Here is a 24,567-nt window from a genome sequence, read left to right on the forward strand (position 1 = left end):
GGATTGGACACAGGGCGAGGGTGGGACTGAGAGGGACAGCAGAGATTGAGAGCGTAGGGGACGTGAGGGAACATAGTGGGTGATAAGTGCAGCCAGATAGGGTGGGGCGAGACCATGGAGGGATTTGTAGACTAGGGTAAGGAATTTAAATAAGCAGTGATAGTAGACGGGGAGCCAGAGTAACTGGTGGAGAAGAGGAGAGGTATGAGAGGAGAAGGGGAGGTTGAATATGATACGGGCAGAGGCGTTTTGGATTTGCTGTAGTGGTGTAAAGGCGTAGGAAGGAAGGCCAATAAGGAGGGAATTGCAGTAATCAAGGCGAGTGAAAATGAGAGTATGAACCAGGAGTTTAGTGGCAGAGAAAGAAATGGAGGGGCGTATTTAGCGGATGTTGTATTGGTGGAATTGACAGGTGTGTTTAGTGGCTGAGATATGATCAGAAAGGGAAAGGCTTGCGTCAAAGATGATGCCGAGGTTACGAGCAGAGTTAACCGGGATGAGTGACAGGGGAGGGAATGAAATGGTGGGAGTGGGAGGAGCAAGAGGGGAAAAAGAGGATTTCAGTTTTTGATGGGTTGATAAGGAGGTATTGGCGTGCCATCCAAGATTGGATATCAGTCAAGCAAGCAGTTATACGGGCAGAAAGGTCAGGGGTGAAGGAAGGGAAGGAAAATAAAATCTGGGTATCGTCTGCAAAGAAATGGTGGGGAAAATTAAATGAAGAGATTAGGGCTTCAAGAGGTGAGATGTACAGAGAAAATAGCAAGGGGCCGAGGACAGAGCCCTGGGGAACACCAATAGTCAGAGGGGAAGGGGTAGAAGTGAAGCTGTCGAAAGCAACAGCAGAGGTGCGGGAAGAAAGGTATGAGTGCAGCCAGCTAAGGGGTGTTCCAGAAATGCCGAGATTAGAAAGGGTAGAGAGTAGAATGGGATGATCGACTGTGTCAAAGGCAGAGGAAAGATCAAGTGGAATGAGAATTGAAGAGGCCAGCGTGAGAGGAGTTGGCCAGGTGATTCTGAACAGTGAGGAGAGCGGTCTCCGTAGAATGAGAAGGACGGAAACCAGATTGGAATCGGGGGGTAGAGGGAGTTGGCGGATATGTATTGTGATAGGCGTACATGAACTAAACGCTTAAGCAGTTTTGAAAAATACGGGAGGAGAGAGATTGGGCGGTAGTTGGCAGGGCAGGCAGGGTCAAGAGTGGGGTTTTTTTAACAGAGGAATAATGATAGCTGATTTAATAGCAGCAGGGCAGATACCGGTGGACAGGGAGGACTTGAAGAGGGAAACTAGATAGGGGAGGATAAGAGGGAGTAAAGGGGGTAGGAGGGAAGTAGGGATGGGATCCAGCGGGGAAGAAGTTGGGTGAGCCTTTGAAATGATGGAGGAAAGTTCAGAATAAGATGTGGGTGAAAAGTCAGTAAAGGGGGCATTAGGAGCAAGCGGAGGTGAAATGGTGAGCTGGGGATGGGGGCTACTCTGGGGGAGAGTCTGGAGGTGTAAGCGAATAGTGCTGATTTTGTTTGCGAAGTAGTGTGAAAAATCACTCGCAGTGAGAGTTGGGAGAACTGAAGATTGGGGTAAAGAAGAAGGACGAAGTAGTTTATTGAGATTTAAGAAAAGCTGACGGGGATGGGGAGCCAGAGCAGTGATAAGAGTTTGGAAGTAGTCATGTTTGGAAGTAGTCTAGTTCCAAAGCAGAGTGGAAATTAGAAAGTAGGGAATGAATGATAGAATGATAGGTTTGGAGGTCCAGAGTCGAGGGAGATGACTTCCAGAGTCATCAGAGGGAGAGGGTAAGGGAAAGAAGGAAATGATCAGAGGGGGGTTGGGGGGCAGTTATGGTGGATTATGTTGCCTTACAGTGAGAGAGGAAGATAAGGTCGAAGGTATTACCAGAGGTGTGTGTAGGGGGCGAAGGGAGAAGCGAGAGGTTAAAAGAGTTGGTAAGGGGGAGAAGGGCAGAAGCAATGGGGGAGCTATGTAGATGGAGGTTGAAATCTCCTAGGAGAATGAATGGGTGAGGGAGGGGTAAGAGGGAGGAGAGAAGGCAGTCAAGATGGTCGAAGAATGCAGAGGGAGGGCCAGGGGAGGAGAAGTGGTGAGGCAGACTCACCCACACTGAGTCTATTTAAAAATATATATTTCAGTAATATAGAAACTATTAAAATAATCGTGTGGTAATGATTACTTTATTTTTTTATTTATAATGGAAACTATATTTTTGGACAATATATTATTAAAACTATTTTATTTTAATTAGGGCTAGGAAAAGATTAATCGCATCCAAAATAAAAGTTTGTGTTTGCATAATATATGTGAGCACTGTGTAAAATTATTTTGTATATATATATATATATATATATTTTTTTTTTTTTAATATATATATATATATATATATATATATATATAAATACACACACATGCGTGTATATATTTAAGAAAATTTTGTTATTTATATATAAAATATTTATATTTATATATAATATAAATTATATATAAATATACAGTATATACATGCAAATATTTCTTAAATATATACATGCATGTGTGTGTATTTATATATATACAAAATAATTTTACACAGTGCTCACATATATTATGTAAACACAAACTTTTATTTTGGATGCAATTAATCGAGATTAATCTTTTTACAGCTCTAATTTTAATAATATTTAAACTACATTATACAGTATAATCATGTGGTAATGCTTATTTTATTTTTAACTGGATAATATAATATTAATTTATTAAATATTATATTTTACAATGCTAAAACTACTTTATTTTATACATATTTAAACTATATTAACAACCATGTGGTAATGATTGTTTTAACTTGGAAATTCATAATGGAAACTATATTTTTTGGACAATATAGTAAATGACACTTCTTTTGATTATTTTCTCTTTAATTGGAACTTGATGGATGCAAAACAAAAGTTGTGTTATGTTATTAACAAATCAATGATCAGTTCCTTCTCATCATGTCCTGCTCTGTATGATCAGTTCTTTCTCAGTATCTTCACATTATGATTCTTATCACTCTCATTAGAGTAATGTTGTATGGTATATTGGTTAAGTTCGACTCACAGTACATTACTGGTGATTCCCAGTATCCGCACAGACTCTTGATTATCTGAGCGTGTTGCTGCTAAAATGTCGTCAGATTTGGGTTCACTGCTGAACTTCTCATGTATGTCGCTTTGGCTTGAACAGATGCTGTCGTGGTGCGAGCTCTGTTCATCCCATGATGCTCTGTCTGAGTCAATGACCATGATCCTCTCCTGACAGGAATCTGCAGTTGTCTTCTTATGCACATGTTTGATCGCAGCACTGCTTTTGCTCATAGAATCATAACTAGTGGACCGTGAGCAAGAGCCTTCGCTATGCGAGCGGACCAGGGCTTTATAATGTGGCAAGCGGTCATACTTATTGACATGGGCTGACTTTCTGAGATCACTGTCGCTGTGAGAGTATATCCGAGGACGCCTGCTTAATTTTTTGATCGGGCCATTGTGTAATGAGGAAACTTGGCCTTCACTTTGGTGGAAATGCTGATTTCTTCCTTCCTCTTTGAGCTGACCTTGCAGTTCAATCAGTGCAGATTCTTTGTGTGTGTTTTCAGTCATTATCAGATCACGATTTGATGATGTGTTTCTCCTAACAGGCTCGAAATGCGTCACTGTCTCATTATCATACCTATTTCTGGTCTTCATATGACCGCTAACAGGGTTTGTTTGGGGGTCGCCTTCATTTTCTGTAAGGCTAGTGCTAATTACGCTCCGGGTCGGACCTTTCATGTGGGCCTCGCGTTCCTTTCCTGGCGTTCCCAGAGGGTTTTGACTTGTATAAGAGGCCTGCAGTATCTCCGCGAGTCTCTGTCTGATGTCTCGGCATTGATCCCGGACTGCATTCCACATCCATATCCCGTCCGGGAGCCTCTCCAGCAGTGCAGTGCTCCTATCCTGAAAGTGTTGGGGGGAGAAGTCCTTCAAACGCTCCTCAAAAGCCTTCAATGCACTCAAGCAGGAACACATGGGAGGCTGTGTGCTCTTTATGTGATCTAAATACTCCATACACTCTTTAACAAGAGAAGAGGCCTGGAAAATAAAGAAGATAAAAGTCATTTCAAGGCTATTAAATAGTTATGCAATAAGAAGAGGTGGGCATTTTATATATATATATATATATATATATATATATATATATATATATATATATATATATATATATATGGGTATATTATGTTTATTAGTTCATTTTATATATTATACACCATTGGTCAAAAAGTTTGAAATAATTAATTGTTTTTAATGTTTTTAAAATAAGTATCTTCTGCTCATCAAGGTTGCATGTATTTGATCAAAAATTCAGTAAATACAGTAAAAACAGTGAAATATTATTAGTGTAAAGCAGCTGTTTTCTATGTGAATATATGTTCAAATGTAATTTATTACTTTGATCAAAGCTGAATTTTCAGCATCATTACTCCAGTCTTCAGTCTTCAGTGTCATCCTTCAGAAATCACTCTAATATAATGATTTTCTGCTCAGTTATTATTGATGCTCTCACAATCTTTAACCGATGAAATGCCTAGACTTTTCCCAGTTGTTAGTGATAATTATTTGAAGATAATTTTGCTTCAGACATATGCACTATCAAATAATTTAAGAGCTGGTTTTGACTGATTCACTGAAAAGAATCGACTAAAAAGAATGATTCACTCACACACACACACACACACACACACACACACACACACACACACACACACACACACACACACACACACACACACACACACACACACACACACACACACACACACACACACACACAAAAAAGGTTACCTATGGTTTGCAAGCAAGTTTTGTTTTTCCCAAGAGCAATATCATGCAAATTAAATATTTTATTGCTCTGCACAATTTTTGTTTGTTAACTATAAAAATTGCATTCGCTTTAAGACGTGATTAGTTTCTGGAGAATTAAGTTCACTGTTTAAAAATTCCCTGATGGCTTTCCATGACCCTATGGACTAATTGCTAATTAGTTATTTAATTTTGCAATATCTTGTTTCACAGAGTAATACATCACATTGCATAAGTAAATGAATTATTGTCCATGTATGTTGCCTAACCTCGTCACAGAAACGATACAGATCCAGAGACGCCTCCAGCTCAGATTTACGTTCCTCCGCCTTCAGGAGAAACCCAGTCATGTTGGTTTTGAAAGTGACGGTGTTACAACGAAAAACATCACTTTCAGGAGAATGCATTTCTTTGCTTTTTCTCTCCACTTCCTTTATCAACAACATCCCTTTGACTTTTTTCTCCTAGAAAAACAAACAAACATATGTTCTTTTCCCTGTACACATTATGCAGAATATCATAAATGTCTGAAACCTCATGAAGCTTTAGCTCTTATCATTATTTAAGAGATGCACATTCCTGAAGCACATTCATTATCAGAAAAACTCTGCTATTTTTATTACTTTTAGATTAATTTGAACTCAACAGTCCACATAAATCCATAACACTATCTAAGTCTGATAACATTCAGGGATGTTAAGATTCATATTCTGGACCATCTTCTTTTGGTGATATATTTTAGTGAATGGCTTGAGGATGTGTTACCTTTGCTTGTATAAGAACAGACTGAATGTCTTTGAGTCTCTGCTCTATTTTCAGCAGGTTTTTCTCTGTGCCGTCTTTGTCCTTCTGCCATGACTGCTCCTCTTCATCACACCATGTTTGGGTCTGTGAAAAACATAAACAATAATTATAAACAAGATTCAAAAGCTGAATTAATGCGTAGAGAAGATACTGCTGAGTCCAGCACATCTCATCTTTAGCTCAGCATCTTTGCTACAATGAGGAAAATACACAACTATTTACACTCATCCCTCAGTTTACATAAAACAATAAGACTTTTCAATAAGGTTTCAGTTGTTAACATTAGTGAACATGAACTAACAACAAACAATTCTTCTACAGCATTTACCCAGCAAAAAGTGAATGTTCTCAGAACGTTCTACTAGTTATGATTCGTCCAGTAACTTTAACAGAACGTTTGTTCAGAATTATCCTTTCTTTAATAATGTTCTCAAAACATTAGCAGAAAAAATGGAAAGAAAAGGAACGTTTTATTTCTGAAATATATTAGTTTATAGTTTTTTTTTTAAATGTTACTAGTTTCGGAACGTTCAGTAAACATTCAAAAGTAACATTCCCATAATGTTTGCAAAATGATCAAATGGAATGTTAAAAACATTTTAAAAAACTTGATGTTTTGAACATTGAAAGAACATACAGAAATAATGTTTTCATAACTTAATGGGAACGTTAGCAGAACGGGGTATTAATCTTAGTTAATGTTAATATCAATACTTTTTTTAAATCAAAATTTGTATCTGTTAATATTTTTACTAACTGTCGTTAGGTTAATAAAAGGTTCTAAAAATATATTGCTCATAACTAGTTCATGTTAACATATTCAATAGATCAAATGGGTTTCTCTATCGAAACTTTCAACCAAGTTTTACTGGATTATTCTGTATATATAAGTATAGAGATTTTAAACTGAATTCTAAATTAACCATGTTTTTAACATCTAACCATAAAGATATGAATTATACTAACATCTCGTGATAAGTTCTAACACTTTATGTCTGAAGATGACTAAAACTTCCATTCCTGATTCTAACAATAAATCTAAATTGAGCTTACTTCCTTTTTCTCTAGGATGTAGCCATCAGACGAACTCTAACCTCCTAAACTTTTGACTTAATATAACTTTGGTCAAAGGAACTATGAAATTGGACTAACCGCTATATTGTGAAATGATTGATTAAAATATTAAACCCCTCACAATGTTTTTGATGATACAGGATATTTTTGCTGATGCTACTAAAAAAAGGGTAATGAGAGGGGGGACTTGCTTTGACAATCTAACCAATCGCGATGATGGAAAGCGTGACATGTTAGTCATGATGATTCTGTTTTGATGTGTCTGGGTTTGAGATCTCGTGATGATGTATCATGTTACATTATAAAAACTGTTGTATTCGTGTTTACTGGTGGGATTCTCAATGGGATTTGTCAGAGATCCACCGGCCTTACTTCTTCTAGGGAGATTCTCTGAGAACTGCTCGAGAACTCTCCTGGCCGTGATTAAAGCATTTAAAGGACATTTGCTGAGGTCTGCCTGATATTTTCTGTTGGACAACAGGCTAGTTTAGGGAACCAAGTAAGTAAGAGTTTAGGGAACTCTGCCAGTGTCGACTAGAGACGCAGAAGCTAGAGTATAAAGGTTATTAAGTGTCGACGAGCTTGGGTGATGACTGGGCACCACAAACAAATTCAAGAGCACTAGAGATCTTACTACCAATCCACAGTGATAGTGTTCAGTTAAAAGAATTAGGTTCCAGGTACGCAGTTAGGTTTAGGGAAAAATCTACAACACAAGTGCATTGAAGTTTAAAAGAAAAAAACATTTCAAGTGCATTAATGCACACATATATAATATACACAATATTAACAAATGTAATTTTTGACAACAAGCTTCAGTTGAAATTAAAATCATTTATTTTACATGTGCTTTAGTTTATTAGTCAATACATCAAAATAAGTTTAAGTCTTTAAAGCACTACAAAAACAGTATTTAAAATGTATTTTTAAGTAAAACTTAATTAGACATTATTACAAAGTGAATTTTTAAAAAGTGCGTTAGGAACATAGTCATGAAAGTGTACTTTCTTTACGAACACTTACGTGGCCTTTAATTTGAGTAATATTATATTATCTGCAAGTACACTTTTTAAAAAAAATTATACTTTTAGAATTTGAAGAACACTAAAAGTACACATTCAATAAAATTAAGCGCACTTCTTTTTCACAAGGGAATACATAACTAATGCTTAACTATTGTAAAGTGTTACCAATAATAACACACAGAAATCATGGTTACGCTCAATTGAAGTGAATGGGACTGTGCACTTTGAGATGTGAACCTTGTATTTTTGTTAAAGCACTAAAATAAAGGATTCATAATTTTTTAAAGTGGATCTACTTTTCTTTGCCGATGGACATCTAAGAGACATTATTCCTACGGGTAGAGTTTGCTACATGTAGACAGTATTTAATGGATTGCATTTCTTTCTCCTATCCTTATGCATTTTATGCCACAGTTGCCATCTTTCCCGGATTTGCATGGTTGAATGTAATATAATTTAATTGAACTGTGCATTTTAACATGCATTGCCTTGGCTTGCTCTTTACTTTCACGAAGGGAAGAGTCAAAGTTATTTTCTGTGGTAAATAAATTGTGCCACAAATGCAGTCTCGAAACGTTCTCTTTTAACACTTTATTTAGCGCAGTGATGTGATGTTTGACTGTGAAGGTTGAGACTGTCTGCTGATTTATTCTCTACAGCAGACACGTTTCACTTCACAGTGTTTGTCTTGAGGTATTTTCAGTGCTTTCTGTGGGCTGTGCTTATTATCTGTCACAAACACGCGTTCAGTGATGTGATGTAATGCATACTGTGCTGAGCGAGTCCTCTGTTTCTCTCAGCAGGAGGACGTGTTGGAGATGTCGCAGTGACTGGTTGGATTTCATCACTAGCGTGTGAACGGCCTCTTCCACCTGGTTATACAGACACGTCACAGACTCCAGAGAGTCCCTGCACGAGAGAAAGGACACATATAAGTGTGTGTGTTCTCAGCGCCTGCAGAAAACACATGCAGATACTGTAATATAACACGTTTTACAGATTTGGATTCATCTATGGTAAATATTGCGTATTACAGGCTGGTGAAAACCTGTTCTCTACACTGTTGAACACAAAAGAAGATATTTGGAAGAATATGGGTAGCAAACAGTTGATGAACCCCATTGACTTCTTAGTATTGAACAAAATCAGGGTTCATTAACTGTTTGGTTACAAACATTCTTCAAAATATCTTCTTTTGTGTTAAGCAGAAGAAAGAAATTCCTACAGGAATCATATGTGGAACTACATGAGGTAGGGTCGCACGATCATGAAAACAAAATCATAATTGTCGATTATTCCGGTTGTCGGTTATTAATTACGATTATCACAATTTACATTGAATGATGTTTTGAATAGCTTTATGCCATTGTTTAAAGCGACTGCATGCCATATTGTAATATCAAAATAAATACGCTGAAAACACTCTTCCTGAAAAACTTTTATTGCTTTTCTATTTTTTTTTTCATTAAAGAAACCAAATCAAAGTAAAAAATATGCATGGTATTATAATGTTATAATAATACTAAAATTAAAACATAGATAAAACCCTTAAGATTAGCTGTAGAAAGAAAAACACATCTTAAGCACACAGAATCATCTATGTGGACCTTTTTTTTCTAATTGTGGCTTTGAATGATGACATAATTGTGGCATTCGTAATTGTAATCGCGATTACAAATTCGATTAATTGTGCAGCCCTGACATCATGAGTGAGTAAGTGATCACAGAATTTTCATTTTTAGGTCAACTATCCCTTTAAATGATATATCGGTTCTCCACTGGAGTCCATTGTGTGTATAAAGGCTTTTGCTGTCTGGTAAACAGGATAAACGACCGAACAGCTGTCGGCACAGCTGAGGTCTAATCATATCAATCCTGCTGAGACTCAAACACACTGAGGGGAATACCTGAAGTCTTCAGACTGAGCCAGTCGAGACTCCTCCTTCCTCATCCTGGCGAGGATAGACCCGCCCTCTCGTTGGAGAGCGACCAATCGGGTGTCCTCCAGCACCATCTTCATGGAGCTCCTTTGATCCTGGATGCAGGACTGGACATCCTGAACGATGGGAGGTCCATGAAGAGGTCAAAGTAAATAAATGAGATTTTTAATTTTTAATGGGGGGAAATCATGCGGTATCTGGATTGAGAGCAAATTTAATGAGAGCAATGTACCGCCTGCATGTATGCTCATTCTATGTTACGTAAACCGTTTCATTTTGCATTTATTTTAAATGAGGTTTGCAAATTTTGCAATTCAAATTGTAATATTAATATAAATTGGATATACATTTTTATATTAATATATACATTAAATAAACATCAACATTTTATATATATATATATATATATATATATATATATATATATATATATATAATTAGTATTACTATTGTGTAGAAATGGGGAGAAATCATGTGGTATCCAAATTTAATGTACTGCCTACATTAAAAATTTTACATTAATAAATTTGATATCATGTTTATATACATTTTAATATTATTATACACATTAAATAAACATCAGCATTTTGTATACAATATATATATATATATATATATATATATATATACACTTTTTTATTATAATGGGGGTAATCATGCGGTATCCAAATTGAAAGCAAATTTAATTTATGTTCATTTTCTGTTACATAAGTTTATCAAACATATCTAATTATACTCATTACAAAAACATACCATTGTACCTTTAATAAGGGATGCACAATATAACTGTACAATATAACTTAATGTCCCCTATTTTTTTATGTAGATCACCTTTTCCATCACCTGATGCTTACTAAAACTTAATCTTTAAAAACTCTAATAATGTTACATGTAATCTACCAAATTTCAGAATTAATTTACATTTTTTTATACTATACATTAAGTTTTGATCCCTACATTCATTTGAAGCAACTACAATGATTGTGTGTAGTGTTTTATTTTTATTTTATTTATATAAAATAGAACAGAATTTAATATCAGCCATTTATCAGTTGTCTGCCATAACATGTAAATAATTACCACCTTATCATATCGCTGAAAACATTTATATTGGTTCATCCCTACTTTAATGTGATACAAAAGTGTGCTGTATTCATGGAAAGTTTCAGAAATTAAAATGACCTTTGCCGTGTCTGTGTTTTTAACATCAAGTCTCCTGATCGCTGTCTGTAGTAATGAAGAAGCTGCTTGAAGGTCGAGTTGAAAGAGGGAAAGTTTCTAAAAAACACAAATATATCCAAAAACACATGTTAGATAATCGTCATACGTGATTCAACAGAACGTATCCAGACTCAACTGCAAGTCATCAAGATGTAATGTAGATTATAATAAATCCGGGAAAAGTTGTGTTGTTGCATATGTAAGTTAAAGTGCCTTCAGGGTCTCTCAGATGTTAAAGACATAAACAAGATATTTGTTGTTGTCAGAAATGTGTGGTCTACTTCACTAGATCTGATTGTGCAAGTTGATTCGCATCTGTTTAAAAGTGTTTTAACAGCTGTATACTTATGTTTGAGAGAGGATTGATTACACAATAGCCTGTTCTTACTACAGAAACCAAACAAAAACGTGTAGACTGTGAGTGAGCAATGGGTATGACAACACCTTTAACTGTAATTTATTTGTAATGATAGTAGGAAGAAAGGACAGGAAACTATGGGTCAGGAAATGTGCATGTGCATCAACATAAAAGAGAACAGAAATATAATCCCTGGTTAAAAGTTCACATTAACAGCGACAGTGTCATTGCAACGCTAGACATCCATGAGAAGGATAATATTACTGTGTGTTTTTGTTCGACCGCTTCTCCTCCTACCTGGTGAAACTGCAGCCAGTCTTCATGACTGTAAGGGAAGGTCCCGCCGAAGTCAGAGGTCAACTGTTGTCCGTCAACTGTCTTATGAAGAGCTTTTAGTGTTGTCACAACATCTATCTGAAAGAAATGATCATGCACTTTAACATATCGTACTGTACAAGTGTGTATGAGACCCAAGCACTGATATTAAACAATACCGTCCAAAAGTTTGCGGTCAGTACGATTTTTTATCGTATGATCTGCTCACCAATGCTGCATTTATTTAATCAGAAATACAGTACAAAATGTGAAATATTATTGCAATTTTAAATAGCTGTTTTCTATATGAATATATGTAATTTATTCCTGTTATCAAAGCTGAATTTTCAGCATCATTACTCCAGTCTTCCTTGTCACATGATCCTTCAGAAATCATTCTAATATGACGATTTGCTGCTCAAGAAACATTAATGATTATTATCAATGTTGAAAACAGTTTTTTGTGTGTGAGAAAACCACGCCCGGCGGGACTATTTGATGTATAGAACATTCAAATGAACAGCATAACACAGCCAAAACATATTTGTAACTTTATATGTATTTACTGTCACTTTTGATTTTAATGCATCCTTCATGAATAACAGTATTTGTTTCTTTCAAAAAACAAACAACCCTTAGTTCCGGCAGACATCAGACGTGGATATCTGAAGTCAGTGAGACATTCCAGGTGTTAATTAAAGGGTTGCATGTTTCCATGAAGGTGTAATTGCTGGGTAGAACGAGTGTGTTTGGGAGTGTTAATTACCTGTAGACCAGGATGTTTTTCTGGCCGAGGATTAGCGTCTTTATCAACCAGCATCAAGATAGTGTGCACTGCATGAAGGGCCTGCTCCTGTATCACACACACACACACACACACACACACACACACACACACACACACACACACACACAGACACACACACACACACACAGTATGAAGGATGTGTTCAGGTTTGTATTGATGTCGGAGGTGATGATTAGTTTTCTGTGTCCTCGCCTGAACCATGAGCAGTGATCTGAAGAACACAGAGGGCAGAGGAAACTTCCGGCTGTCAATCACTACAGTAAGTCCCAGCTCTCTGACCTCAGTCCTGGAGAAAAAATAAAATAATTGTATATATATATATATATATATATATATATATATATATATATATATATAAACACAAACATTTGAAGAGTAATTAGACATATTTAGACATACAGAGCAATGAAAGAGCAGGAGAATAAAATAACCCATCTGTACTAAATTGTAGTACACTAATACTGTCAAAACAATTAAGCAGATTTTGATTCTGACATTCTGAAGTTTAGAAATTCAACATGTCAATCACATGTTTTCATACTTAAAGAAATAACTATTGGCATCAAAAATCTATTGTTAAAATACTATTGAGCTATAACCACAGAAGTGTTTAAAAAATATGTGTTTTTCAGAAGTGACTAATTAGATTCTGCCATTTTTAGAATTATTGAATGTGAGGAAAAATAGCCTTAATAGCTACTTATATGATAGGCCTATATAGCCTAATATAATATAATTTAAAAATAATTTTCCTGTTGCCATGGTTTATTTTGCGATAATGACCGGCTGACTGTACATTGTCAGTAACTTATTATACAGTTACTTACCAAATAAATAAACTGTTTGCCCTGTATCAAGTAAGAGGTTTAATACGAAAGACATGAAAGTAGCGCCGGTTTATTTTACCAGGATGAGCGGACTAATATACGGCAAGTCGGCAAAATTGTCGGCAAAATTGCTTATTAAAAGTTACACAGAAGAAAATGTGTTTGAATTTCATTCCGTCCGTTGCATCAGTTCTGTCCTTGAATGAAAACCACATAGCCTATAATGTATGTTTATAATATTCAACTCAATTTTTTTATTTTTTTATTAAATTTGACTAATTATACCGTACGATTCTAAATAGCCCAATGCACATTCACAAGCCTACTGTCGCTTGTTTCACATCGCTGGGTATTTGGTACTGATACTTCATGTCCAAATCATGTCTCTTACTGCCCCCTTGTGGTGATTGAGCAGACTGATCTCTACCGGTACCTGCCTACCTGGGAATGGAGTGCAGGAAAAGCAGAAGTCTGCAAAACTCCAGTGGAGAGAGTTGAGAGGAAGCCCAGCCTTTCCTGCCGCCGTACACCTCAACCACGGCCCGGCCAGCTCGGTCACGACTGCCTTGTGTTGGTAAGAGAACAGAATGGGTAAAAACCAAACAAACAACAACGACATGTTAACAGACTGTCACTGTTTATTATAATTTGTGTGCCTAAATGTGAAATAGCTCTGTAATTTTGGCAACGAATATAAAAGAGCAAAAGCAAACAGATAAATATAGACAGTCCGACCCAAAAGTTGTGTATGTTCTGTATTGGGATTGAAAATGGCTGCATGATGCTAACCGCTAAAAGTAATGAGAACTCAAACAATGAACTTTTCCTTTTTACTGACTACAGCATTTACATTTGATGCATTTAGTGTTATCTAGAGGAATGTGCAACTTACTGTACGTTTAAAGTGCATGGAAAAAGTTAGCAGCATGGTAATTGTATCAAAAGTAACTGTATAGGATTCACATTATAGGTTAATGAATCAGGGTGTTAAAAGATTACCTCACTCAAATGTAATTGTTTTTGGTGACCTAAACATAACATTAGTTGCTTTTCATCATAGTTTCTGTGTGAAAAAGCCTGCATGTTGCTCACCATTTCTCTGGTCACAGTAAAATGCATTTGCTAAATCATTATTTGGCTGTAGCTACATAGGAAAGAAAATACATTTTATGTTAAGACTTTTATTATGTTGTTTTCTCATTAAGTTGTTTTCTTCTGTACCCTAATCTTATTTATAACCTGTATTTTTGTCTTGTTTAGTTGAACACAAAATTAGATGTTAGGCAGAATTTTCTAACTGCTCTTTTTAAATGCAATGGAAGTACATGATGATTGTCAAGCTTGAGTAAAAAAGCATGATAACAGTAGTCCATACAGCTTGTGTTATATTCCAAGTCTTCTGAAGTCATATGGTCTCTGTACAGAGTTAAATTCAGTCATTAGTCACTGATGATCTTCTTTTCAACCAGAGCTCTTAAATATTATTGAGGCTAGTATTGAATTAAACAATGGCACTTTTGATTCTCTTGTGTCTGATCATCAAAAAAAGTTGCTGTATCACGTGTCTTCAGAAGACGTATAGACTATTTATATTTATTTATTTATTTACTGTAGGGTGAATGTGATTTCACAAAATGCAACATGTTCCTGGATAAATATCTTTTATGATTTTGGAACAACATTCCAATCAACCAATCAAATTTGAGGGAAAGTTTTCAGTTAATGCTAAGTTTAGGTTTAAGTCAAGGGTTGGGTGCTTCTACATCAGTGTTATCCATCTATCATTTCACTCTGATTTTAGGAATAAGTTATGGTTAGGATAAGGTTTAGGGGTAGGGATAGGGATAGGTTTAGGACTTTATTTTCGGACAGTAATGTTGTTCCAGGATCAACAAAAGATGTTGATCCAGGAACATATCTTTCTTGGCAAAATCATGGTGACCTTGTTGTTAATGAGACAACATGAGTAAATATGACAATTTTATTTTCCAGTGAACAGTTCTTGCTGTAGTTTCCTGCTCAAGGGCACAGTTATTTTAGTCATATCCCTGAGCTTTAACCACTACACCACAACTGTTCATAATTAAAAATTGATTAGCAGGCATACCTGGTAGACAGATGATGCCTAGCTGGAGAAGGCTCTTGATTGTGGGGTCCTGGGAAAGTAGAGTTTCCTGAACTCTTTTCTCAGACTGATCAGCGTGTGATTTCTGAATCTCTACTCCATTAACAGTCCGTGATCCAGCTTGTCCAGAGAGGGAGACTTCTTAGAAAGAGAAGAAATTACTTTAATTTTCAACATTGGTAAATATAAAAACACAAAAGCCTAATTCAACTTTTTGGACCTTTTCTTGAACTTACTGCAATGAGTGAAAATCTAAGATGTGTGTCACAGCTAGAGGGAGCTGTTGATCTCCCCTTTAGAAAAACTTTAGGAAAAATGATTTGTAAACTAAAGCCATGATCCTCCTCTTCCCATTTACAAAGACATCTAACAGCTTCCCCATAAACGGGGGGGTGGGGGGGGGGGGGGGTGTAGTTATTTCTGTTCCCTGCCCTGGCTCTTGGTCCTCATGAATGATTTCTTTCTGTTCTGCTGAAGAAAGAGATCAGATGAAGGACTGCAGAAACTGGAATGCTGTGCACACTCCTGACCTTTAGCCAGTGTCACATTGAACTCTTTTAAGATGACCTTTCAGAATGGTATATTTTCTCCTCAGCAGAGGACCAGGGTCAAAGTCGTCTGTAAATCAGTCGATATTTGTCATGGCGTGCTGCAACTAGACATGGCCTCACATTAGTAGTCGTTTTTTGTAAATGATTTCATATCAGTCATGTTTGAACAAGCTTTTCATTTAAGGATAAAGATCTAAGAAACAGCATGTTGGCCAGACATCATGTTGCTTCAGATGTTCTTTTAACAACAAAGTGGGATGTGGGGTAAAAATCTGTATGCAATTAAGCGACACACAGCATGGAACCACAGATAGAATTTTTAGAATATTTCTCCTTATTCGTTTCTTCTAAATGCTTGTAATAAATCACAAGCACAAGTTATTTTCACATGCAGTGGTCTAACTAAACTTACCTTTTCTTGCTTCTTGTTGTCTGTTTAATTTTGGGGACACCAAATTAGCTGTGTGTTTTATTCCCTGGATAGCAGGCAACATGGGGATGATCTCTGGATAGACATCACTGCGACTTCTGTTGGTCGGCTTGTGTGATTGCAGGCACTCTCTGGTTGTTTCCGAAACTGAAGAGTATGAGCGGGATTTAGACCTGCTTTTACTTTTGATCACCTGTACAGGTGAACCTGGGCCTCTTCCACAATGTCTGTCATCACAGAGGACTTTGCAATCCAAATGCCTGTTCTCATTTTGGAAAAGGATCTGACTGCACTGGGGCTGAAATAGAGCAGGTGTTTGCTCATAGGCCTGTGTTAGCTGATTTTGTGAATGCTGAATTGGATTGAAACCCTGCAAACATTGATTAGCATCTTTTCTGTGACCACTGTGGTCAGGTAAAGCCCTGAGTCCCATTTTGGGTAAGTGTTGGGTTTTGGCGTGCTTCTGGCTGCTAATCTGTATCTGAAATGAATCTTGCCCAAAAGAGTTGTTCAGACAGTAAAGTCTTTTGTTGGGAAAAGCCTTAGTCCCTAGTGCAGTCTGATGTTGATCCTGTTGCCCAGTGAGGAATGACTTGTGTTGTTGTCTCGCTGGGACCATGCTAGGGATCTGTTGGGTCATATGTTGGTCAAGAGACTCTGCGTTCTCCCTTGAAATACTGTCATGAGGTACACTTTGACTTGGCTGGGTTGAGTTATTTGGGCTTTGCTTTTGTTGGGCTGAGTTCTCAAAGAATTGCATTGGTTTTCTGTCTGCTTGGTTTGGCATCTGGCCAAATGTAGAACTCGAAGGTTTAAGTCTAAGGCCAACTCCATATCCCTCACAGCTTGGCTTCTCTACATCTGTCCTTGTTTCATCTAGAGAAGGCAGGATACTTGATCTCTCAAAATTCACTGGGTTTCGGAGAGCTGCCACGTAAGATTGACGATACCTGCATTTGGATTCTGGATTGTTTTGCATTATTTCAAATGGCTTTTTGTTTTGGACGCAAGGATTGCAGTCCTCACCATACAGGTTACCGTTGCTTTTTGGGGCAGGCTGAGCTGTCCTGACTAGCTTGAAGCCTGATGGTTTTGTAGGGATTGCTATTTTGTTGAGGACCAAAGTCTCTTTCTCCTTGTTAAACTCACACAGATCCACATATTCTCCTTCCAGCTCTCCGTTGTGCCTGTTGTCCCAGGTATTAGGAGACACCCAGCCAACAGGTTTTCCAGCAAAACTGCTGATTGGATGTCCTTGATCAACCTTCACCAGTCTGCTACCACCCTCCACCAACTGAACAGAAACCGCCATCCCATCTTTTGCTGGAAGGACCCTATTTTCCATCTCAAGTGGAAAGAAGTCTACAGATACCTGTGACTCGTTCTCTGAAATCTCAGTTTTAAGATCTGTCACACGGAGAGTCGCAATTGAGCATGTCTTTGTTTCAGGCCAGATGTTAGTTTTAGGCCTTTCAAGGAATTCAGGGTTTGCAACTTCGGTCCAAGGTACCTTCACAACACCCTGGTCAGAGGAAAGCACACACTGACATAGAGGTTTTCCATGACGTCCCTCATTTATTTCCCTTAGCCAAGACTCAGTGAATATGCATGGATAGGATGTCTCCGGGATTGGTGTACCCTCAATCGCAGGACCGTCCAGCACCCTGGAACCAGCTTGCAGTACCAGATTCTCCTGCCCCAGAAGGTCTTCCTGCACAAGAAGACTTTTGAGGACGATTCGGGCTGACTGTTCTCCAAAAGACTCCACCTGCAAGTAGAAATCTCCAGGTCGGAGCAGTAAAGGATTGATGGGGGCAAGTTGGATCACCACACGATCTCTCAAGCACAGTGGCCAACCCTCACACCGGAATAGGACATCTGAGTATGCAGCCTATTGGGAGAGAGAAAGAAAGAGCAAAGCTGGTTTGTTGACTTGCAGATAGTTTTGGATTGACAGATTTTACGATCAACAGATTCGTAATGGCTTGGGTCTCGATGACGTTTATTGGTTTGCATGCAAACATTCTGGAATGGCCTTCAGAAGAAGCTGCCTAGGAAGGCCTTTGTTCTTTCTCAAGATAAAACAAAACAATCTTGTGCTGAGTGGACAAGGATAAGTAGCATGTGGGACCTGTGCCATAAAATCCACATGGAAGAAATGTCTGCTGAGGAAATTGCTTTCATCTTGTGCGTCTACTAACATGCTTTACCCTTTAAAGGCTTAGATCATCCAAACATGAAAATACATAATTGACTCACTCTTTTGTCATTCGCATGGTCCTTTTACATACATTAAAAGCATACAGTGAGCATGGCCTTCCAGGCTCCAAAAAGCACTATAAAAGTAGTCATATAACCCTACTGCATATTTCAACTCTTGTGAACCTTCATGTTAGCGCTGGAACACATCTAAATTTAAAGTTGCAATGGGGAACATGCTTGTTTGAGAGTGACCTGTTTGACCAAACAATGAGTGTTTTTCCAATTCTGTGAAATTAACTAATTTACTTTCAGACTTTATTTATTGAAACTCTTTCTCTTTGCTTCGGCTCTCAAATATCATGGCTTCAGAGGACTTGGAATATAATCCATGTTCAATTGAAGACAAAAGTCATACAGGTTTTGGATGACATGAGGGTGAGTAAATAATGACACATAAATCTTTGGGTGAACCTTTCCCTAAATTATTAAATGAAAACAAGTCACTTGATAGGTAGGCTATTTGTCATTTTTAGATGGTTGGATTTTACTAAGGCGCTGTTCAATGGGCTTTTTTTCATTGTGATTAGCATGTTGTACTCACACAGGCAGCTTGTTGCACGCTCTCTAGGATATGTTTGGCTGGGATAAGGAAGTTCAGCAGGCACTGCAGAGCATCTCCATGGTAACGTTCCTCAATGGTGCGAAAGAGTTGGCTGAGAACAGTAGGAGCGGTAGCCTCAAACGGAGGGAAAAGAGACGACAGGGCGCTCTGAATGGACCAGTCCAGAGAGGAAGGGTTCTTAGGTGAAGAAAGGGAGAGATTTATTTGTGTGTTAGTTACTGTATTCCTTGTCTGAAAAATATCCGTTGATACATATACCATGATAGCTGATACTGCAGTTATTGTACACAAGTCCTAAATGCTTTGTCTAAAGATGTAAAATGAGGTTTTTGTGAAATGCCTGTGGCAAAACCTTTTTCATTATTTCAACCCCTCCTAAATCTCACTTGTTACAGAGACAATGAAGCTTGTCATGTCAAGGATTCATTGTTTTGGCCTAATCTAATCCACATTTTCCATTCTGTTGACCACCATATGAAGGCAGTTTCTCTCTTTCTCAATCCAAGTGGAGGAGACGGGCAATGCGATCAAAAATGAATGGAAGAAATCATAATGCTAAGTATATCAGTCTATGAAAGAGTGCAGGGTGTCCATGCACATCTGAAGAATGTCAGCGACTGTCTCATATTTGCTCTCCCAAATATTTATCATACATGTTTCTCAGGCATTCCTCTGTAATGAGGATGTTGGGTTCACCTTTCAAGTGTCCGACTTGGAATAATTTACAAAGCAGATGTGGGAAGAGCTCAGGGAATGCTGTGTGGAAAACGAGGGAAGTCTGGGTGACCTTGGTTTAAACCTTAAACAGACTCAAGCTGTTACAGAGTGGATTACTAGGTTGAATCTCTTAAACTGCACGTTTTAAACTATTTTTATGCAGCCCAGTACAATGATTAACCATGGAAAGAAAAGCATGCTTTAGCCATGTTAAGATATTTGTGTTTAGTCTATTAATCTTTTGGCTCAACAGACATACTGGCCTTCTGGTTTAGATGATTACAGGACCTGAGTGTGATCTCACACAGGAAGTTTATGTCTGCTTAGGAAATAACAAACATAAACAAATCCCTTCCTTTACAAGAAAAAAAAAGTAAAGTCTTTGATTTATATAACAGTGTACCAGACCAGGGTTAGAATAGTTTGTTTTATTTTCAGTTTAGTTTATTTTTGTTTAGTTTTAGTTTCACTCTCATCTTTTTTAGTTTAGTTTTCCTTTGTCAGTTTTAGTATTTCATCACAGTCTAAAACTGAAATCAATTTGTGACATTTTTTTTTATTTCAGTTAGTTTTGCAGTGGAGAAAATGCATTTCAGTTTAGTTTTCCAGTTTTCTTCTTATTTTTCATTTACTCTTTCCCCGCCCAACCAGGTGTCTGGGTTTTCACTGTTATATGCTGGAAGAAAACTGAATCCCTTGTTCAAAAGACATGTGAAGAAGATGCAGAAACAAGCGATCTGATATGTAATCATATGCATATGTAAAATAACGCGATCATCAACATTAAACAGCATATAAATCAAAACTGCCTAATGTTAAAGAATGAAATGTCGACCCAGGATGAGTTACAGGACTGTACAAGCATTAGGGGTGTCGATGGACTCGATTTACATATATGCTTAGATAATCTTTCTGAATCCCATCAGGGCGTAGTCTTTGACAAAAATGTGTTTTTTTTTAAGCTTTTTGCTCAAAATGTTGCTTTTTTACTTACCCAACTTACCCATATTCAAGTGTTGATTAAAAAAAAGAATGCATGAATAAAATTCTAGAATAAAATGTTTTTTTTTTTTTTTTAAGCAGAGGATCTGTTCTTTCTGTTGATATATTGCATGTTCAGATATTCGTACAACAAAATATTCTGAAGGCCATGAAATTTTTATGAAAATTATCAAAAAGCGCTGGCAGTGGCTGGCAACTCTGGCAGGGAAAGAGTTAACAGTAGTTTACAGTAAGTGATGTTTGCTAAGACATCATCACTATTATCATTGCTCAGTCTTGGGGTTAGTGAACAAATTCCTAATCATAAGTTTTCAACTTTGTAGTTGTATCTCATTCTTCACCATTTGAGCAACAGACAAGAATGATTCCTCAAAATCTGCAGTTTGTCAAATCAATGGAAAACCCCCAGTTTGAGCTCTGCTGTGTTACTCGTTGAATGATACAGACATCAGATGCCTGCTCTGTCATGTACTTGTCTATGAAGTATGCACACATTGATGTTTATCTGCACTAGACGTCCTCACATTCTCACCATTTCCTGCAAAATTGATTTGTGATAAAGCATTTTGGCATGTTGTTAATAGTGTTATTAGTTTTTATTTACAACTTATTGTAGTTCATGAGGTTTTTCAAGAATTCCTTGAATTGGACATCGTCCCTTTTCATTAAAGGGATAGTTCACAATTTTTTTTTGTTATTTTACCATTATTTACTCACCAGTTGTACTATACCTGCATACAGTTCATATTGAAGAATGTTGGTTACCAAACAGTTTCTGGTCCCCATTGACTTCCATAGTATAGAAATAAATTGGGGTCCATCAACTGTGTTGTTACCAATATTCTTCAAAATATTTTCTTTTGTGTTCAGCAGGAAAAAAGAAATTCATACATTCAGGAACAACTTGAGGGTGAGTGATGAATGATGACAGAATTTTAGTTTCTGGGTGAACTATCCCTTTTAAAACCTATAGGCTAACTAAGTAAAATCATTCAATTTGTTGCTAATACGACATATATTTTCTATTAAAACATGGGCAATTAAATATGTAAATATTCATATGCCCATATAGAAGTTATAGAATAAATACCTTTCAGGTGAATCTCTTTTACTGGGATTCTGCTAAGTAAACTAATTTGTCAAAAAACAATTTTAAATAGAACAGTTGCAGTTTTAGACCGTGATGAAATACTAAAACTGACAAAAGAAAACTAAACTAAAAAAGATTAACCTGAATCTAACAATGAGCGTGAAACTATTGAAACCTAAATAGAAAATAAAACGTATAAACTATTCTAACCCACATTGGCTGATGCATCTTGCCCCATCTTCACCTATACTGTATGTCTTATGATCCCGAACAGAATTGGAACAGGACCTTCCACAATGGGTTTAATGATTAATAATTGTGAATGATTGCTGAAAACACAATAGCCTTTTTGTTTAATCGTTAACTAAATGAGTTTGTCTGGGCCTTGTGTGCGTCTCGTTCAGGGTGGTCCGTCCCGTGAGCATGTCGAACCGCTGACTTTCCCATCCTCTCTTTTTCTTCTTCAGTAAACACATCTGCGTGGTCTCGCCATGGCTCCGGGCCTGTTATTCTGTTTACCCCCGTTACTTCTCCTGTTACACGTCCACACCTCGGTTTTCAAAACACGTCCAAGTCAAACTTCATTTAACAAATCCTCAGGATCCCAAATGAAGGATATCTGGGGCCTGGCGTTGTTCCTGAAGTCTGGTATTTGCATTCAGGAGACTTGTCAAATGCATTTTTCAGTGTTTTTGTAAATATAACCCTTAGACGAAGCCCTTGGCTGAACTAAGGAACACTAATTTGAAGGCTCATTTGATATCTGGAGATGTTAATAGGGTCAGTTTTCCATGTGTAGAAACTCTTTGAAGCACTTTACAGAAATAATGCCCTGTCTGTCTTCTCACCTGCAGGATTACTGTACAATTTTAGCTGTACAGTTTTGGCGTGACAACTCTCAATTAAATCTAAACATAAAAATTTGTTGTAAAAACATATTTCATTTGGAAGCACACAAGTCTATGTAATTATACAAGAGCTCAACAGGTAATTATAAGCTTCAGTCTTATGTTTGAAACACCAAAGCTCAGCTGTCAATATTTTGAGGCATTAGATGATTTTACTAAGGCACGCATTACTGTTACAGTAGGTTAGTGTAATTGCTCACCAATGTCACAACAGTGTCAGTAAAGAGCTTGAGATAAAATATGAGGTGTTTTCCAATTAGTGCTATATGCAATATTTGTATGTTTAGTATGTGTCAAGGTTTCAGGCATGCTTGGGGTGGTGAATTCGTGCATGCAATGTGCAAAGACCATTTTTGACTGTAATTTGCCATTAATCATGTTGATCAACTTAGAGGCAGTATCATGGCTAGTATGAACTATAAATGTCAGTGACATAATTTGCCTGCATGCATGTTCACTTTTGCACATTATTAGTTGACAAATTATACTAGAGAGAATGTGAAAAGTGTGTTTAAGTCCATAGGACCAAAAGTGTCCATAGTTTAACAAATACTTGTATGCAAAAAATTGTGCAATAGGAGAATAGTACCAAACATTGTTTGAAAATACATCCTTGCTTTGCCCAAAGAATAAGTCTTGACTTGTGTATTTGGCAAGTTACAAAAGAGGCACTCAGAGCTTTTTAAAAGCCTCATTTCAAGCTCTGTAATCACTTTAGGGTTGCACAAAGAGCATGTCAAAAGTACAAGTGGTAGAAGTTAGAAAGTCCATCTGCACTCTTGAGATGAACACTAATCTAACCTGAACACGATTCTTCATCATCTGTCAGCTTTGGAAAGTGTCTCATTACAGCTGCCAGATTCCAGTAATTTGTGATCCTGCTTCTCCTTCTCTTCCTCTTCAGGACAGTGTTGTCTTTGTCTCTCTGCCACTGTGGTTTAACTCCTTACAGAGGGAGTTTGGCACAATGGAGCGTTCTCACTCACCAGACAAACACCTACAACATCTGACTACTACTGCTCCGGTTACTCACTAGTCTGAAAACGGTTTTCAGAATAAATCTTTTTCTGTGTTTTTTTTTTTTTTTTTTTTTTTTTTGCAGCAACTTCTTGTAATTTTCCTCTGTATGCTTTTTTTAGAGATTAATTTGATTTTCATTAAGAGGTTCTACCATGGTATTTTGATTCTAATTTTGTTTTTGTATGTACTTGGTCACGCTCATTACGTTATAATGCATTTCTTTGTGGCCCAGAATAAATTGCATTTATGCATTTGTTGCATTCTTTGCATCTTTTGCAATCCATGCATTGCAGACAAACAAAAGTGCTGTTCTGTCTGTTTTTTGGTGAATCCAAATGGACAAATACTTTAGGAACACAGTGAAACCAAGTGTTCTCCTCTTGTGTCATTGTCTAACTACAGTAGTAAAGCGCTTTCACTAGTAAAAGTACATGAAGGAATCAATTGGGGGTTTAGCAAACTTTAACACAGTGTCTGGAAGCAAACAATGAGCCTGGAAGCATCAAAACGGCATTTTATCATAGCAGAAAAAAAATATTTTTTTAATGAAATCTGGTTGTTTAAAAATGTTAAATTTACTTTGCATGTGCTGTTTTAGAAAAAAAAAATATTCTGGATGTTAGTATTGCTACATCTGTGTATGTATATATTGAGAA

The 24,567-nt window shown here is 37.0% G+C and overlaps 1 protein-coding gene across 5 annotated transcripts in view; it reads right to left on the reverse strand.

Moving 5' to 3' along the window:
- The window catches only part of quob (quattro b), a 48,803-nt gene that overhangs the window by 17,999 nt on the left and 6,237 nt on the right, over positions 1–24,567 (reverse strand). For 3 of the 5 annotated variants that reach the window (XR_013193083.1, XM_077199879.1, XM_077199877.1), the window contains exons 2-14: positions 19,154–19,351; positions 16,333–18,241; positions 15,352–15,510; positions 13,686–13,809; positions 12,610–12,703; positions 12,376–12,462; positions 11,592–11,708; positions 10,898–10,993; positions 9,683–9,831; positions 8,546–8,684; positions 5,638–5,760; positions 5,142–5,336; positions 3,095–4,104 (exon numbers count right to left, since the gene is read on the reverse strand). Coding sequence is in view for 4 of the 5 variants with exons in the window: in XM_077199879.1 (XP_077055994.1) it covers positions 3,095–4,104; positions 5,142–5,336; positions 5,638–5,760; positions 8,546–8,684; positions 9,683–9,831; positions 10,898–10,993; positions 11,592–11,708; positions 12,376–12,462; positions 12,610–12,703; positions 13,686–13,809; positions 15,352–15,510; positions 16,333–18,241; positions 19,154–19,351 (4,400 nt within the window). In the remaining variant the exon portion in view is untranslated. Of the gene's footprint in view, positions 1–3,094; positions 4,105–5,141; positions 5,337–5,637; positions 5,761–8,545; positions 8,685–9,682; positions 9,832–10,897; positions 10,994–11,591; positions 11,709–12,375; positions 12,463–12,609; positions 12,704–13,685; positions 13,810–15,351; positions 15,511–16,332; positions 18,242–19,153; positions 19,352–21,983; positions 22,002–24,567 lie in introns of those variants that run through there. The other 2 variants (XM_077199880.1, XM_077199878.1) reach the window with 2 other exon arrangements.

The sequence above is a fragment of the Siphateles boraxobius genome, unplaced genomic scaffold (assembly GCF_051911475.1).
Source record: "Siphateles boraxobius isolate OS27281-9 unplaced genomic scaffold, OSU_SipBor_1 41, whole genome shotgun sequence".
NCBI lineage: Eukaryota > Metazoa > Chordata > Actinopteri > Cypriniformes > Leuciscidae > Siphateles > Siphateles boraxobius.